General features: G+C 52.4%; 1 protein-coding gene across 1 annotated transcript; it reads left to right on the top strand.

The window, feature by feature from the left end:
• The first annotated feature begins 425 nt into the window (after window positions 1–425).
• Window positions 426–17,304, top strand: AGFG2 (ArfGAP with FG repeats 2). The gene is made up of 12 exons (XM_053361545.1): window positions 426–676; window positions 4,341–4,434; window positions 4,954–5,069; window positions 5,290–5,410; window positions 6,991–7,126; window positions 8,073–8,210; window positions 9,248–9,350; window positions 9,520–9,584; window positions 11,036–11,122; window positions 13,322–13,453; window positions 15,206–15,291; window positions 17,116–17,304. Exons 1-12 carry the CDS (start codon window positions 486–488, stop codon window positions 17,185–17,187), a joined length of 1,341 nt encoding a protein of 446 aa, XP_053217520.1. The 5' UTR covers window positions 426–485; the 3' UTR covers window positions 17,188–17,304.
• Window positions 17,305–17,751: the final 447 nt, after the last annotated feature.

A 17,751-nucleotide genomic window follows, 5' to 3' on the forward strand; every position in this document is an offset into this window, starting at 1 on the left:
CTTTTGGGCGGGAAACACTCCCCCCACCCTTCCCCCCCGGCAAAGGAGCACGCTCGGCGAGGGGAAAAGGCGGGAACAATCTGCGCATGCGTTCCCAGAGGGGGAAAAAAACCAGGCCACCGTCGGCTACTCATCGGCCGGCGAAGTGGAAGGAGACGGTGCGCCTGCGCACTGGAAGCACGTGCCCCCTTATTCCCCGCGCGGGTTCAGCGCCTCCCTCGGCTTGGGAAGCCGGAGCACGCGCAGACGACGCGAGGTGGCGAGCTTCCCGGCGCGCCTGCGCGTAGCGGTTCAGGGGGCGGCGGCGGCGAGGACGAATGGGGTGGGATCGAAAGGTCGCCGGGAGAGGGCGGGGCGGGGCGGGGGGAAGCCCCAGCCGGGGGAGAGCGGAGCATGCGCCGTGCGCGGCGGGGGCCGGCTGGGCGCATGCGCGGCGGCGGGCGGCGGCGCTGACAGGGAGCGAGGCGGCTGAGGTGCGCGCCCGGATGGCGGCGTCCGGGGCGAGGAAGCCCAGCTCCCCGCGGGACTCGGAGGCCGAGGTCTGGTCCCGCCGGGTGAGGGAGCTGGTCAGCTCCGAGCCGGCCAGCCGCCTCTGCTTCGAGTGCGGCCAGCGAGGCGTCACCTACGTGGACATCACCATCGGCAGCTACGTCTGCACCGCCTGCTCGGGGGCGCTGTGAGTGCGGCGGGGGGCGGGGCCACGCCGCTATGCGCGGAGCCAGGGGGCGGGGCCACGCCGCTATGCGCGAGGCCGGGGGGCGGGGCCACGCCGCTATGCGCGGGGGCGGGGCCAGTTCCACGCGGAATGCCTCCCGGGGGCGGGGCCAAGGGCGGGGCGTTGGAGACCCTTCCTCAACCTGGCGCCCTCCCAGCTGCGTCAGGGACCCCATGGGGGAAAGGGTTAATGGTTATAATAATGTAACGGTAATTTAATATCTATACCCGGTCCATCTGGCTGGGTTTCCCCAGCCACTCTGGGCAGCTTCCAACCGAATATTAAAAACAATACAGCGTCAGACATTAAAAGCTTCCCTAAGCAGGGCCGCCTTCAGATGTCTTCTAAAAGTCAGATAGTTGTTTATTTCCTTGACATCTGGTGGGAGGGCGCCACCACCAAGAAGGCCCTGTGCCTGGTTCCCTGTAACTTCTCGCAGGGAGGAAACTGCCAGAAGGCCCTCGGAGCTGGACCTCAGTGTCCGGGCAGAACTATGGGGGTGGAGACGCTCCTTCATATATACTGGGCCTTTGAGGCCGTTTAGGGCTTTAAAGGTCAGCACCAACACTTTGAATTGTGCTCGGAAACATACTGGTTTGTTTGTGTTGTTGCCCTTGTTTTTATTATGTGTTTCGATCTTATGCACTGCCTTCAGATCTACAGATGAAGGCGGTATACAAATTTAATAAATAAATAATAAAATCAGCCCCACAGCCGGCCGAGGGTTGGTGGCTGTACTCCAAAACCGCTGAGGAGCTCCAGGTTGACTCCAGGTTGACTGAAGGCTAGACGACCTTTGGATTTGCTTGTCACCTCTGTGACGTATATGAGACCACCTGGCAAAATCATCTGGAGGCTTAGGACGTGAGACGAGTCTTGCGGGAGGAGTGCAGTGGCTCCTCTAAGGCAGCATCCTGTTCCCACAGTGGCCAACCAGATAGAATCATAGAATCATAGAATCATAGAATCATAGAGTTGGAAGAGACCACAAGGGCCATCGAGATGTCCCAAACGAATGGAAGAAACCCACAAGCAGGACTTGAGCGCAACAGCATCTCTCCCCATTTGCGACCCTCATCAAACTGCGGGAGTTATAAAGCAGCAAGTAAAATTTTAGACGCGGGTAGTGCTGTGAGTAAAACCTCAGCGCCTAGGACTTGCCGATCGCATGGTCGGCGGTTCGAATCCCCGTGGTGGGGTGCGCTCCCGCTGCTCGGTCCCAGCGCCTGCCAACCTAGCAGTTCGAAAGCACCCCCGGGTGCAAGTAGATAAATAGGGACCGCTTACTAGCGGGAAGGTAAATGGCATTTCCGTGTGCTGCGCTGGCTCGCCAGAGCAGCTTTGTCACGCTGGCCACGTGACCCGGAAGTGTCTCCGGACAGCGCTGGCCCCCGGCCTCTTAAGTGAGATGGGCGCACAACCCTAGAGTCTGTCAAGACTGGCCCGTACGGGCAGGGGTACCTTTACCTTTAAAATTTTAGAAACTGTGCGCACAATTAAAAGAAGGGCAGCGGATGACGAAACAGACAGAAGGCACCAGCGATTTGGAAGAGGCCTTGTTTGCGCTTTGTGTGGGGTGCAGAAGGACCTCTGGGATAGCGCAGGATTGGCTGCTGCAAGACGGCGCAATGCATCCTGGGCCGCTCCCTGATACTGGCCGTGGTCTTTGGCCTTCGCTGGCCAGTGGGAGGCAAAGGCATCTCTTCGCTAAAACAAATAAGAGTTTCATAAGCTCCCCTTTGAGCGGAAAGGCAGGTTAAACACCTTTTGACCAAAGTAAATAGAAACTCAGGTTGTTGCCCTGGATGGTGGGGTATGGCTGACGTGAGAGGGAGGGTGGAAAAAAGGAAATCTGTGGAATGCTTTTAAGCCAGCCGTTGTCAACCTGGCGAGTAAAAGGCGACATGGTAGAAGTGTGTAGAATTATGCCTGGCATAGAGAAAAGCTTTTCTCCCTCTCTCACGACGCTGGTACTCGTGGGCCTCCAATGAAGCCGGATGCTGGAAGATTCAGGACAGATAATTGGAAGTCCGTCTTCACACGGAGCATAGTTGAACTGCGGAACTCCCTCCCACCGGAGGCGGTGATGGCCAACAACCTAGATGGCTTTAAAAGAGGATTGGGGAAATTCACGGAGCAGGAGAGGGCTTTCGATGGCTACTGGGTGGTCAGAGGTAGCAATGCTTCTGAACGCCAGTTGCTGGAAAGCACAGGAAAGGGAGAGTTGCTCTTGTCTTCGAATCCTGCTCGCAGATTTTCCCAACATGGGCATTTGGTTGGCCTCTGTAAGAACAGGAGGCTGGGCTAGATGGGCCAGATTGTGTTCTTAAATCGTGGTGATATGAGTCCTTAATTTCTTTCCCCACTGCCCCACCGAGGTTGCCCAGATCCCTAATCCAGGTTTGCTCCCTGAGGAAGTTCTCCCCACATGGGGTTCCTCCTCTCTCCGTGACATCCTGGATATTTCATTTCCCACCCTCTTAATAATTAACTGCCACGGGCAGAGATAATCCTTGCATCAGCAGGTCAGAGCGCTAGGGGACAGGGCCATGAGGAGCCCAGTGGGGCAGAGTCGACATCTAGGCTCTCTTCCCTGAGGGCCCAGGCCTCTCCTGGATTCTGCAGCTCAGGGTGCACAGCATTCTCTGCGTTTTCCTGGCAGCTCAGAGAGCTGTCAGCATCACTCTCTTCACCAAGGTGTCTCTCTTGCAAAAGCACACACACTTTGCTGAACTCAAAGGCCTGGTTTCTCCTGCTCTCCCCTAGAGAGCATCTACTCAGTGGCTATAATCAGCAGGTGCTTTTCTCTTTGTTGTGTTTCCTGCATTACTTGGACTAGCCACTGTGATCCATGCAACCGTCACCTCCAGACTTGATTATTGTAACTCGCTCTATGTGGGGCTGCCCTTGAGACTGACCCAGAAACTCCAGCGGGTGCAGAATGCCGCGGCGAGACTCCTTACGGGGTCCTTGCCCTGGGATCACATTTACCTGGTGCTATACCAGCTGCACTGGCTCCCGGAGGAGTACAGGGTCAGGTTTAAGGTGCTGGTATTAACCTTTAAAGCCCTATGCGGCCTAGGACCCTCGTGCCTACGGGACCGCCTCCTGGTATGTCCCACGGAGGACCTTACGGTCTTCAAACAAAAACATCTTGGAGGTCCCAGGCCACAGGGAGGTTAGGCTGGCCTCAACTAGAGCTAGGGCTTTTTCGGCCGTAGCCCCGATCTGGTGGAACGCTCTGCCACAAGAGACTAGGGCCCTGCAGGACTTGACATCTTCCCACAGCGCCTGCAAGACAGAGCTGTTCCACCAGGCCTTTGGCCAGGGCACAGCCTGACTCCCTCCTTCGGCAATCCTTGCAGAACTCTAGCCCAATGGTTGCCTTTGAATTGATTTTAGAATGAATTGATTTTAGAATGCTGTGTTACTTTTATTGTTGTTAGCCGCTCTGAGCCCGGCTTCGGCTGGGGAGGGCGGGATATAAATAAAAAATTATTATTATTATTATTATTATTATTATTATTATTATTATTATTATTATTATTATTATTAGATGACCCTTGGGGTCCCTTCCAGCCCTACAGTTTTGTGATTCTTCTCCCCCATCCCACCCCCAATGCAGCCGTGGCCTGAACCCCCCTCACCGGGTCAAGTCGATCTCCATGACGACCTTCACGGAGAGCGAGGTGCAGTACCTCCAGACCCGTGGGAACGAGGTGAGTCGGGGGCCACCTGGGGCCTTCATGGCAGCTGTGTCCTGCTTTCTCATAAGTATATATAAGACAATTTATAATAGCAAGGTGGCGAGCTTGGTTTGGTGACTGAGGAGGCCAACAGAAGGCACAAGTGGGGTTTCAGAGGGTGGGCAGGTGATAGTCCTCTCCTGCTGTACTCACTTCTTAAAGAACCCCCAGAGTTCTGAATTGCAGCTTATTCCTCATATGCATTGATAAGAACCCGTATATTTTAGTGCAGCAGTACCTAAACTATTGACATCAGGCAGGCGGCTTCCCCGTACTTTTCCAGCTCCTGCTACACAGCATTCTTGTTTAGGCAAGCCTGCCTGGTTGATTTGTGTTTTAATCCCCTTTTAGTTTAATTTTTTTGATTATATAGTAGCTTTTATTGATGATTCTGTTGTTTCTCTCTCTCTCTTTGAGTTGCCCCTTCTCTTACAAGCAAGCAGTGTATAAATCTTACAAAGTAAATAATTCTGGGCCCCCTCCCCACCCCAGGCCTGTCGGAAGATCTGGTTGGGCACCTTTGACTCGCGGACCTCTCTGCTGCCAGATTCCCAGGACCCTCAGAAAGTGAAGGAGTTTCTGCAAGAGAAATACGAGAAGAAGAGATGGTGAGAATGACAGGAGCCTGTCCTTCAAGGAGAGCTCAAATCCCGGGAGCTTACTGGGTGGTAAAGGACTCAGATGAAATTCTGCAAACTGGTGTGGGCTGTTTATTTTCACGTCTTACTCCAAAGGCGGAATGTTGACTTTTCACCCACCCAAGGGATGAGCGGGTGGGTAGATTATCCTGGGCGGTGGTTTATCCTCTCCTCTGGCTTCCCCCCGCAGGTACATCTCTCCGGAGCAAGCCAAAAGCCTGCCCTCGCTGACATCCCAAAGCTCCGCCGTGGAAGTGAAGACGCTGCTGGGAGACTCGGGGGCCATGCCTACAGCAGCCAAGCCTAGCCAGGTTGGGAGTATCGGGCATCCTTCTGGCTCGACTAAGTCGCTCAGACATTCTTTCCATTCGCTGGCCAGCCCAGGCTAGGCCCCTACCCTGTTTCACAAGCTCTGATATCAGGTTTCTGACAGCTGTTGGGGAGTAGCAGGGCAGGGGGCGGTGGGCTATAGTCTGCAGTGTTCGGGGCTTGTGTAAGACGAGCAAGGGACAGTGAGAAACGAGAAGAAATTCACAGAGGATAAGGCTGTCTGGCAGCTAGCAGCTAGCCACAATGTTGACATGACAGAGGAAAGTTTTCCTCCCTCTCTCGTTGTGGCACCAGAACGGAAGCTGAATGCTGGGAGATTCAGGGTGGGTGAAAGACTGCCATGCAGTGCCCTGTTAATCTGTGGAACTCCCTCCCACAGGAGACGGGGGGCCAGCAAGTCAGATTAGCCTCAACTAGAGCCAGGGCCTTTTCAGCACTGGCTCTGGCCTGGTGGAACGCTCTGTCTCATGAGACAAGGGCCCTGCGGGATCTGATTTCTTTCCGCAGAGCCTGTAAGACAGAGTTGTTCTGCCTGGCCTTTGGCTTGGAATCCCCTCCCCGTCTTTCCTTTTTTCCTTTTTCCTTCTGTGATGAAACTCCTATTTGGGGACTTCCCTGGCTTTTTTCTGGCCCACATAGGACCAGTCTGGATAGTTGGCCTTGGTGAAGACTTGGCGTTTTCATCCCCTAAAAAGTTTTTGCGTTTCTGCTGAAATGAGGCCGCATTTTAATCTTATTTTTTAAGTTGTATTTCTATCAATTGTTTTATATCTGTGTTAGCCGCCCTGAGCCTGGTCTTGGCTGGGGAGGGTGGGGTATAAATAAAATTCATTTATTATTTATTATAAGAAGAAGAGCCTGCTGGGTCAGGCAAAAGGGAGCCCATCTAGTCTAGCATCCTGTTCTCACAGTGGCCAACCTGCAAACAGGACCCAAGCACAAGAGTCCTCTCCCCTCTGGCAGTTCCCAGCGACTGGTATTCGGAAGGGGCTGCAGTGGCAGAGCAGAGCTAATGGCCACTGATGATTATGATGATGGTTAAATTTCTATCCTGCCCTTCATCCGAAGATAGCAGCATGGTTTACAATATAAAACACAGAACTGCATAATTTAATAACAGACAAAAGCAACACTGCCCCCTCGCCCCAGTTTAAAAGGCCATATACTGCCAAAGGTCTGGTTATAGAGGAACATTTTCACCTAGTGCCTCTCAACAACCAACAATCCATCCTGCCCCACAGAAACAGTAGATTCTGAAACTTTGCTCAAGTTTGAAACTTTGCTCAAGTTAAAAATAAGCATGGCCTGCCAGGGAGACCTTTGCGACGCCCTCTTCTCCTAGCCGTTGTGTATTCTTTGCGTGCAAAAGCCATATAAATCTATTTCATAATGATCCAACAATATACAGCCCAGGGCACAATATTCTCCCATAGCACTTCAGTGGGCCACAACTTGATTCAGAGTGCATTTGTGGTGCATGCCGGGCTCTGGGGGGGGGGGGAGAGATCTCTTGCTGGGCAGGATCCTGGCCTTTCAGGCTGACCGGCTTTCCTTTTTCCAGATTGCAGATAGGAGCCAGCCGCAGGGCCCCCAGCCAGCCAAGAAAGCCAGTATGGACCTCTTGGCCGACATCGGGGGAGACCCCTTTGCTGCCCCTCAGCCTGGACCTGCCTTCACAACCTTCCCTGCTTTTGGGAGTGAGTAACTTCTTCTGGCTCGCAGGAACCTCCTTATCACACCAGAGGGAGGGTGGGTGTGTCTGGCTGGGCAGTTTTGATCTGGAGGGAGTGTGTTAACTGAGGAGGCTTCAAAATGGGCATCGGGGGGGGGGCAGGATCCCAAGCAACCAGGGAGTTGCGGGAGCTGCCTTTCCCCCCATGGGGAAAGAAAAACGAAAACACTGGCTTTCGGCTCCTTGACTTAGAGCAGGGTTTCCCAAACAGTCTCTGGCTGGTGGTTGTTGTGGGGGTTTTTTTGGACTACAACTCCCATCATCCCTCGGTACCAGGACCAGTGGTCAGGGATGATGGGAGTTGTAGTCCAAAAACAGCTAGGGAGCCAATAATAATAATAATTCATTATTTATTCCCCAGCCACTCTGGGTGGCTTCCAACAGAATATTAAAATACAATAGCCTATTAAACATTAAAAGCTTCCCTAAATGGGGCTGCCTTCAGATGTCTTCTAAAAGTCTGGTAGTTGTTTTTCTCTTTGGCAAGTTTGGGAAACCCTGATTTAGAGAATGGACCGCTAAGACGCAGGGTGCGCTTACAAACCTAGCATTGCTGAGAACGTGATTCTGCAGCAGCTGGGTCATTGGGCAGATCCACCAGGCTCTCACTGCTTTCCTATGGTATTACAAAAAAGGGGTGAAGAAGGTGTCTTGCCATGGGGTTGGACTGGATGACCCTCGGGGTCCCTCCCAATGCTTACAATTCTATGAGAACGTTCTCCCTTTTCTCCTAATGCCCTGCATTCAGATTTGCTTGAGGAGGTCAGAGCCCTAGACTTGGAGGGTTGGAGGCCCCTGCGATGCGGGAAGAAATCCTTTGGCGGTAGATTCAGGACAGGACAGAGAAGGAACTTAACCCATGCATAGCACTGCAGCTAAATGACCCCTCTTGTGTGCGCTCGCTCTCTCAGGCCAGGTGCCAGCCCAGGCCGCCTTCACCAGTTTCGATGCCTTTGGTGGAAGTCCTGCTGGAGTGACCTTTGGGGACGCAATAGCCGCCAGCCACAGCCCTTTCCAGAGCCAGCCCATGGCAGCGGGGAACATGCCCCGTAAGTGCACTGTTATCATTACTACTATGTTGTTCATTCTGTTTATATTCCGCCTCCCCTATAGTTCCTCACCCCCATTTTATCCTCACAGCCTTTTATTCCTCCTCGTTCTCCTTTCGTCAGCAGGCGGAGACTGTTTTACTCCCACAGGCCTTTGGGAACTGACAGATTTTTTCTACTACCTGCATTTTTACAGATATGTTTTTGCATTGCTTTGATTCTGCTGCATTAAAGCTGAAAACATATACCATATTTTTCGCTCCATAAGACGCACCTAGTTTTTAGAGGGGGAATGCAAGGAAAAAAATATTCTTTAAAGGGAGTGCTGAGCAGAGCCTGTATGCATCCCAGGCTCTGCTCAGCGCTCCCTTTCACGAGCCGCATGGAGCGTGTGTGCGGCGCTTGCAGTCATTGACAGGCTGCCCTTCTCCCTCCTTGGGGAAAAGCCCCCAAGCGCCGCACACACACTCTGCGCGGCTCTTTAAAGGGAGCGCGGCTCTTGGGGGCTTTTCCGGGAGGTGGGGGAAGGGACTGAGGGGCTAAGCCAGAATCTAGAACAGCAAGAGGGAGCACTGTGCATTGATCCCTCTCGCTGTTCTGGCTTCTGGGATAGCTGCGAAGCCTGCATTCGCTCCATAAGATGCACACACACATTTCCCCTTACTTTTTAAGAGGGAAAAAGTGCGTCTTATAGAGCGAAAAATGCGGTAAAAGATAGTTTAAAATGTAACTAAGCTATTACATTTTATATGTTTTTAGCTTTTTGTATTTTACCTGCTATGTTTTAATTTGTGTACACCAGCTCGAGTCCTGGTCTGGGAAAATGGCGGGAAGGTGGCGGGGGGGGAGAGAGAGACAGAGACAAAATTTTAAAAAATATTAATTTTGTATATCTTTCGTCATCAGCAGATCTCAGGGCAGTTAACAGCATAAAAATACAACATAAAAGCACAAAACACACGATTAAAACAAGAACAAAGAAACACAAACCGATAACTCCCAAACAAACCAATATTAATTAATATTCTTCGTTGCAGGTGGAACCCACATGGGCGGTTTCCCCGCCTCCCCTGCTAGCCAACCAGGAGTGGGCATTCCAGACATGGGTGGGGCCTTCAGAGTGGGTGGAGTCCCAAGCAGGTACTGTGTTTCCCTCTGGATTGACTGGTTTGGGGCTGGTGGGGCTGTGGACATTTCTGCCTTTGACCAACGGGTGTGTGTGTGTCTAAGTGGCCTCTGGGTGCATCTCCCAGAGAGCCTTGTACTTACCTGCTTCCTCCTCCTCCTCCTCCCCCTCTCTCTCTGCCAGTGTCTTTGGGGCCCTCAGCCAGTCACCTGTCCTGCCCCCACCCAGCCCAGCTACGGCCTACGGGGGTAAGTAGTTTGCCTTCGTCCTCTCGGTTCTGATGGTTGCTGCTGTCGTCACCATCTTCAATTTATTTGTAGGCCGATCAAAGTGTCTTGCATCGCACCAAATGAACAATAATAAATAGAACAATTAAAAAAAAAAATCCCCCATAAGAACGATTAGAAATAATCATAATATATACAGAACGTAAATCCATACGAAAACAATACAGATAAGCTAAGGACTAAACGGGAAAGAGAATGCACTCAGGTTCTGCTGTGTGAACCTTCAGTTACCCACACATGAAAGATCGTCGTCGTTTTAATTGTAGGCCACCTTTCCGCTGTTAAAGCCAAGCTAAAGGCAGTTCGCAACACGGAAAGATTTACATCGTTACAAACATAACAAAAGTAGTCATAAGCAGTGAACGGAACAGATAAAAAAAAAGTACGCAACCAAACGGAACGGTTTTCACGTAAGTCATAATAAGATCTAAAGACAAATCTACAAAAAGTTAATATCGAGAGCAGCAACAAACCTCACCAAAAAAAACCCTCTCAACCAGTGGTTCCCAGTTGGGATCTACATAACCCAACCGGGGGTCTGTGGCACATACCTGTCACCTGTCTGGGACATCCGCTTTTGGGAGGTGCCCAGAAAAGTGTGAGATCACAGCACCCAAAAAACATCTGTTTTGGGGCGCCATGCTCTCACGCTGGTCACATGATTTGCAGGGATGCACAGCCCGGGAGATGCAGAGCCGTGGGACACACTGGAGGGTCTGGTGGCACCGCTTGGCTTTTGAAAAACGGGGGGTCCGCGGTACTTGGCTAATTGGGAACCACTGCCCTAAACAAGACCCCATCCCAAGGATTTGTACCGTAATGTGACATAGAGAGAGAGAGAGTCACATGAGAGTCAGATAGACACAGCCAGGCATACAGAGAGTCAGAGGCACAAATCTGTGCACAAATTTAGGGAAGCTTTTAATGTTTGATGGACTACTGCATTTTAATATTTTGTTGGAAGCCGCCCAGAGTGGCTGGGGAAACCCAGCCAGATGGGCAGGGTATAAATAAATTATTATTATTATTATTATTATTATTATTATTATTATTTTATACAACTGCATCCATCACAAAATCGCCTTCTCCCCTCTCGTCAGCCCCTCGTCCTGCAAAACTGTGTTTGACATGCGTTTCTCTGCTTGTTGAATAAATACTGTTGGGCAGGAACCGATTGTGCTCACATAGCGAGGCCTGTGCATGTGTGTCATCCAACGAGGAAGTAAAATGGCGGCATGTGAAATTTTGGGGAGCGGTGCGTGTCTTCGAGGGAGGGGCAGGTTTCCAGGAGCAGGTCTTAAGTTAACTATGGCAAAGTCTGAGGACCCCAGGCACGTTCCTGGGGTGTAGCAGAGGCCAGTTGCTTAATTTGTGGTATAACTAGGCACTTTCTCTCGCTCTCTGACTTCCAGCTTGCACCAATCCTTTCGCCACCTCTGCCGTTGCTCAGCCCACGCTGCCTTCCACCAACCCCTTCCAGACCAACGGCATGGGCTCAGGTAAGCCCTTCCCTGCCGCCTTGAGACTCTTGGGGTCGTAGGTTTGAGCCCCATTTGGGGGGGGGGATTCCTGCATTGCAAGGGCTTGGGCTAGAGGGCCTCCTTCCAGCCGTCCCGCTGCGAAGACCACCACCTCTGCTCCGACGTAAATCAGCGACCCGGGCTTCTGAGCTTGAAGGTCCCCACACCTTCTCTGAGCTACTAAGAGCAGCTACAGTGGTGCCCCGCAAGACAAACGCCTCGCAAGACGGAAAACCCGCAAGACGAAAGGGTTTTCCGTTTTGGAGGCGCTTCGCAAAACGAATTTCCCTATGGGCTTCCTTCGCAAGACGAAAGCCCATAGGGAAATCTCCGGGACAGCGGGGAAGCGCAGCGCGTCTTCCCCACTGTCCTTGGACCTCCTCCGAAGGCTGGCGGTGGGGCGGAGAGACCTCCTCCGCCCGCCAGCCTTCGGATGGCTGTCCTGAAGACTTGCGGTGGGAGGAGGGTTTTCCTCCCCACTGCCAACATTCAGAATGCTCTTCTGAATGTTGGCGGTGGGGAGGAAAAACCCTCCTCCCACCGCAAGCCCCGGGAACAGAGGAGAAGCGCTGCGCGCCTTCCCCTCTGTTCCCGTACCTGTCCTGAAGGCTTGCGGTGGGGAGAAAAGCCCTTCTCCGCACCGCCAGCCTGGCAAGCGGTCTCCATAGGAACGCATTAATTGATTTTCAATGCATTCCTATGGGAAACCGTGCTTCGCAAGACGAAAAACTCGCAAGAAGAAAAAACTTGCAGAACGAATTAATTTCGTCTTGCGAGGCACCACTGTACTGCTGTTTTAGCCAACTCATCAGCAACTTAGCCAACTCTTTGGAGTTTTGCCATTTGTGGCCCTTTCAGATCTGCGTACTAGACACAAGTCTTCAGCACTCATCTCTTTCTTAGGAGAATGGTGGCACTCTGTATGCACCTTTTTCATACCTCACAAATGCACACCATGCTTCCTGAGCTTGCTGCTCTGTGGCGTATGGACCCAGGCTTCTGAGCCAGGGCACACCACCAGCAGATTGAACTGCACACACAGAATAGGCGTGAGGCTTGTGGAAGCATACTACAACTACAGATTTATTAGTCATAAATCAGGACAAAGAAACATGTCGTCTCTCTCGTCATCTCAGAGAGAACAGGAAAAGGAAAAGCTACGCACAACGGAAGTTTCCAGCAATGTAAGCAGACATGTGACACGCAACAGTTCCACACGCCTGCTCCATTAAGGTGGAATGGAAATGTCAGCATCCTCTCGGTCCCTTCCCACTCTACAGTCCTGTGGTTCTTATCATTTGAGCGGAGGTGGGAGGGCAGAGAGAGACGACGAGTCGGGCAGAGAAGGAGGTGGGGATGGTTTTGTAAGCCGCCTTCTGCCCTGCAGGACTCATAGAATCGTAGCGTTGGAAGGGACCCCCAAAGTGCATCTAGCCCACCCTCTGGCAAGGCAGGCATCTCCCGCTGCTCCCTGCAACCCAGTTGGCAGCACCCGGCCCTTCAACGGCTTTAAGAGAGTAGCAAAAGGCACCTTTGTGTAAATATACTTGCGGGAGGAAGCCACCAAGCGGCACCTGGGTGCAACAGTGCTCTCCCCAGCCACAGTTCCCAGCAGCGGGTATTCAGAGAAATACCTCCTTTGACATGTGGAGACAGAACACAGCCGGAAGAGCGTTCTGGATCAGGCCAATGACCCATCTAGCCCAGCCGGTTTGGGTCCTGCGCTGTGGAGCAGCGGAAAACAAGCTCGCTCCATCTTTCAGATGTTTGAAGATGGCTACCCTCCCTCCTCAGTCTTTTCCAGGCATCCCCGACACCCTCCAACATTCCTCCAGTTTCCAGGCCCCTGATCTTGGTTGCCCTCCTCTGCACAATACCCTTCTTAAATTGTGGCACCCAGAATTGGACAGGTGTGGGCTGACCAAGGCGGAATGGAGCAGTGCTATTCCTTCCCTCGATCGGGACGCTAGACTTCTGTGGATGCAGCCAAGAATAGCAATAGCCTTTTTTGCTGCTGCCTCACACTGCTGGCTCATGTTGATAAGCTTGTGGCCCCCTAAGACCCGCTGCGTCCTTTTCACACGTGCAGCAGTCAAGCCAGGCGTCCTCCATCCTCCACTGATTCATCAAGTTATTCCTGCCCCTTCCTCATTATTCTGGCTTTCTCTCTTCTCGCAGGCGCCTTCGTGGTGGGGTCTCCCAGCAGCTTCTCCACCTCCCCTCTCTCCAGCGTCTTCACCTCCCCACTGCAGCACCAGCAACCGTCTCTGTTCCAGACCCAAGCAATGCTGAGTCAGCAGCAGAATGGCGGTAAGAGGTGCTTTTCTTTGCGGGGGGTGTCACTCAGTCCAGAAGTAGACATGCCATTGCACACTCACTAAGAGAAACTGCGGGCTTTCACATTTGAGGCGCTGTGGAATTTTTTCCTAGACTAGGAAAAAATGAATAAACGACAGGCAAGGTCCTATCCCTCGTCAGGGTTGTGATGGGCAGGTTGACGGGCTCTGCATGCATCAGAAAACTTTCAAGACTAGAGGAAGGCTGTCAAGGGTCCCCACGTAGCTCATTGCCCCTTCTTCCCATGGGGCTCATGGGAGAAGGAGAGAGTGCTGTGGGGAAAGGACCTCGGTGACCCCGATTAAGCCCCTTCCACCAGCACGCGGGTGACGCTGTGTTCTAAACCACAGAGCCTAGGGCTTGCCGATCAGAAGGTCGGTGGATCGAATCCCCGCGACGGAGTGAGCTCCCGTTGCTCGGTCCCTGCTCCTGCCCACCTAGCAGTTCGAAAGCACATCAAAGTGCAAGTAGAGAAATAGGTACCACTCCGGCGGGAAGGTAAACGGCATTTCCATGCGCTGCTCTGGTTCACCAGAAGCGGCTTAGTCCTGCTGGCCACATGACCCGGAAGCTGTACGCCGGCTCCCTCGGCCAGTAAAGCGAGATGAGCGCCACAACCCCAGAGTCGTCTGCGACTGGACCTAATGGTCAGGGGTCCCTTTACCTTTACCAGCACAGCAGAGAGGGCCCCCCTGAAAAACCAGCACATAGCACAAAAGCTTCCCACAGGATTTGAAGCAGAGTGTAAATATGTCTGAAGCAGAGGGCTGGCTTGCCTGGTCTGGGGCCGGTCACTGCCTCTCAGCCTGTCCTCCCTCACAGGGTTGTTGCTCTGGGGGTTAAATGAGGACAGGGAGAACCGTGCACATGCCACCTTGAGCTCCAGGCTCTCTATCTTAAGAGAGCCAGCGGCGGTCTATAGCAGTTAGAGTGTCAGGCCAGGACCTGGGAGGGACCAGGGCTTGAACCTGCCCCACCTCCTCTCAGCCTGAGCCACCTCATAGGGCTAATGTTTGGGGGGTTAAATGAGGAGGTCAGGAGAACCCTTGAGCTCCTTGCAGATATAAAGGCAATCAAATAATAAAACATTTCCAGCCTCCCTGGGTGTGTTTTAGGCCCTCTGGGTGACTTCATCTCCTCAGAGTATTGCGGAAGAACGATGTCAACCAACATTTGACGATCTCCTTCTACCGGTCCACAATAGAAAGTGTCCTTTCATACCACATCACGGTGTGGGACCCTGGTTTGACATCATCTGATAGGAAGTGCCTACAGAGGGTGGTGAATACAGCACAAGATATTATGGGCTGTCCCATGAATCCGCTGGATGAAATAGCGGAAGAACGTTTCCTCAGGAGAGTGAGGAAAATTCTCAGGGATGATTCAGACCCTGGCCGGCACTTTCTTGATCTCCTGCCCTTGGGCAGAAGATATATAGAAGCAGGATTAGTCGCGCCAACAGGGTAAAGAACGGCTTCTATCCCTGGGCTGTTAGGCTGCCAAATGAAAAGATAATAACAGGGCAACTGACTTTTGGGTTTGGTGGGTGTGCGTCAGTAAACGAGGCAAATTAAGACTAAGAGAGCTGAGTGGGGGGGGGGGCTCGTGTAATCTTACTGTATATAAGTTGTACAAGTGACAATAAAAGTATTTCAATTTCATCTCATTACTACAAAAGTCATCTCAACACTCACTCACGCTCTCTTTGTGTCTCCCCTGCCTCAGGGTCCCCGTTCAGTGGATTTTCTGTTGCCAAAGCTGCACAGAGACCCCTTGGGCAGCCTGTTGGGATCTCCACCAACCCTTTTGTGGTAAGGAAGCCCCCCACCCCTCTCCTTCCCCCTCCTCTTCCAGCCCTCCAACCTCTCCCGCTTGCCACTTCCCCATCTCTTGTGATCACCTTTCCACACCCCAGCCCCTAGATCTCTCTCTCTCTCTGTGTGCATCCGTGAAGGCTCCAGTACGAAGGCAGGTGACGCTCACGTGATCTTGATATTAATCAAAGAAAGCAATGGTTTCTCCTCCGTTTGAGGGGCCGGGGCGGGAACAAGCTCCCCGCATAGAAAAGCTGCAGCTTTTGGGACTTTTCAGTTCAGAGGGAAAGGCAAGGAAGATGTTCAAAGTTCCACATAGCACGGAAAAAGCAGGTATATAGTTTCCCCCCTCCCTCTCTCCTGACTGGAGGTCATCCAGGGCACATGAAGGAAAGTTCTTCTAGATGACAGTTAAACTGTGGAACTCCCTCCAGCAGGAGGCTTTAAAGGAAGATGTTACTACGCTTGCCTTTTTAACCCCAGCAATCCTTCTGAAACTCAGTTGCCGTAAACCCCAGGAGGGGAGAGTGTTGCTCTCGTGCTCGGATCCTGGTTCTGGGTTTCCCAGAAGAGGCAGCTGGTTGGCCACTGTGGGAACAGGATCCTGGAACAGACAGGGGAGCCCTTACGTTATTGAGAATAACTCAAGGAAAACAGTGTTTTCCTCTTACAGGTAGGTAGCTGTGTTGGTCTGCCGTAGTCGAAACAAAATAAAAAAATTCCTTCCAGTAGCACCTTAGATCAAACGCATCCATTCTTAAGGAAATTAGCCCTGAGTGCTCACTGGAAGGACAGATCATGAAGCTGAGGCTCCAAGACCTTGGCCACCTCATGAGAAGAGAATCATAGAATCATAGAGTTGGAAGAGACCACAAGGGCCATCTAGTCCAACCCCCTGCCAAGCAGGAAACACCATCAGAGCACTCCTGACATATGGTTGTCAAGCCTCTGCTTAAAGACCTCCAAAGAAGGAGACTCCACCACACTCCTTGGCAGCAAATTCCACTGTCGAACAGCTCTTACTGTCAGGAAGTTCTTCCTAATGTTTAGGTGGAATCTTCTTTCTTGTAGTTTGGATCCATTGCTCCGTGTCCGCTTCTCTGGAGCAGCAGAAAACAACCTTTCTCCCTCCTCTATATGACATCCTTTTATATATTTGAACATGGCTATCATATCACCCCTTAACCTCCTCTTCTCCAGGCTAAACATGCCCAGCTCCCTTAGCCGTTCCTCATAAGGCATCGTTTCCAGGCCTTTGACCATTTTGGTTGCCCTCCTCTGGACACGTTCCAGTTCCAGGGAGAAGACTCCCTGGAAAAGACCCTGATGTTGGGAAAGATGGAGGGCACAAGGAGAAGGGGACGATGGAGGACGAGATGGTGGGACAGTGTTCTCGAAGCTACAAACATGAGTTTGACCAAACTGCGGGAGGCAGTGGAAGACAGGAGGGCCTGGCGTGCTCTGGTCCAGGGGGTCACGAAGAGGCGGAAACGACTAAACAACAACAAAGCACCTTAGAGACCAACTAAGTTTGTTATTGGTATGAGCTTTTGTGCGCATGCACACTTCTTTAGAGACACACGAAAGCTCACACCAACAACAAACTTAGTTGGTCTCTAAGGTGCTACTGGAAGGAATTTTTTTATAGTGTTTTCCTCTGTTTGGGTGGCAGTGGAATAAATAGGCTTTCCCTCCCTATCTTTGGATATTTCAAGATGATCTCTTGGGGTGTGTGTCTCTCTTTCTCTCGGTGTTGATCCTTCTCTCCCCCCCGTCCCCGTCCCCCCCACTCACCCACCTCTCTGTCTCTGTCTCCCACAGACCCCGATGGCCTCCTCGCCTGCTGGCCCTTTCTCCCTGGCGAAACACCCCCCCACCAACCCTTTCTTATAGCGCTGGCTAGACGACAGACCGCCGGAGACCCCCGACTCACCTTGAGTGTGTGTGTGTATGTGTGTCATATAGGAGAGAGCGTTTCCGCCACTTGGGCACTTTACTCTTCCCGCCCCCTGGGCTTAAGTGCTTTTCAGAAGGTTTTTTGGGGGGGAAACGTATGGCCTCTCCCTCCAGAAAGCAGCGCACGATGTGACTTGCCAGGGTTAGCTGGCTGGAAACCAGGGCAGTGATGCTTGCTGGGGAGAAGATTTGGGGAGGGGGGCGGCAAGCAGTTCTGAGCGATGCTCAGTACCTAGAGGTGGGTGTGCATGCTGGGTAAACAGGAAGTCCAGGAGCCCCTGTGAGTCAACTGCTTCCTCCTTGGCTACCCCTCCCACCAGCTTCCCAGCAGCCCTTGTTGCAAGGGGGGGGTCTGCATCCCCCTCCCAAGTCTCTCTGGCCTCTAGGGCGAAGCTGCCCCAAAGGCAGACAGGATTCCTCTTCTGCTGTCCCCGTCCTGCCTCTTCCTCTCATCGTTTTATTGCACTAGACGAGGCGGCAGGGAGACGCGGTCAGGGTTGC

Source organism: Podarcis raffonei, chromosome 13 (genome assembly GCF_027172205.1).
Source record: "Podarcis raffonei isolate rPodRaf1 chromosome 13, rPodRaf1.pri, whole genome shotgun sequence".
Lineage (NCBI taxonomy): Eukaryota > Metazoa > Chordata > Lepidosauria > Squamata > Lacertidae > Podarcis > Podarcis raffonei.

What these genes read in the sequence shown, in the direction of transcription:
- AGFG2 (XM_053361545.1), top strand. Translation starts at nt 486, where the DNA reads ATGGCGGCGTCCGGGGCGAGGAAGCCCAGCTCCCCGCGGGACTCGGAG. An exon ending in TCCAGACCCGTGGGAACGAG is followed by an intron (nt 4,435 to 4,953) that starts GTGAGTCGGGGG and finishes TCCCCACCCCAG; the next exon opens with GCCTGTCGGAAGATCTGGTT. An exon ending in AACCTTCCCTGCTTTTGGGA is followed by an intron (nt 7,127 to 8,072) that starts GTGAGTAACTTC and finishes TCGCTCTCTCAG; the next exon opens with GCCAGGTGCCAGCCCAGGCC.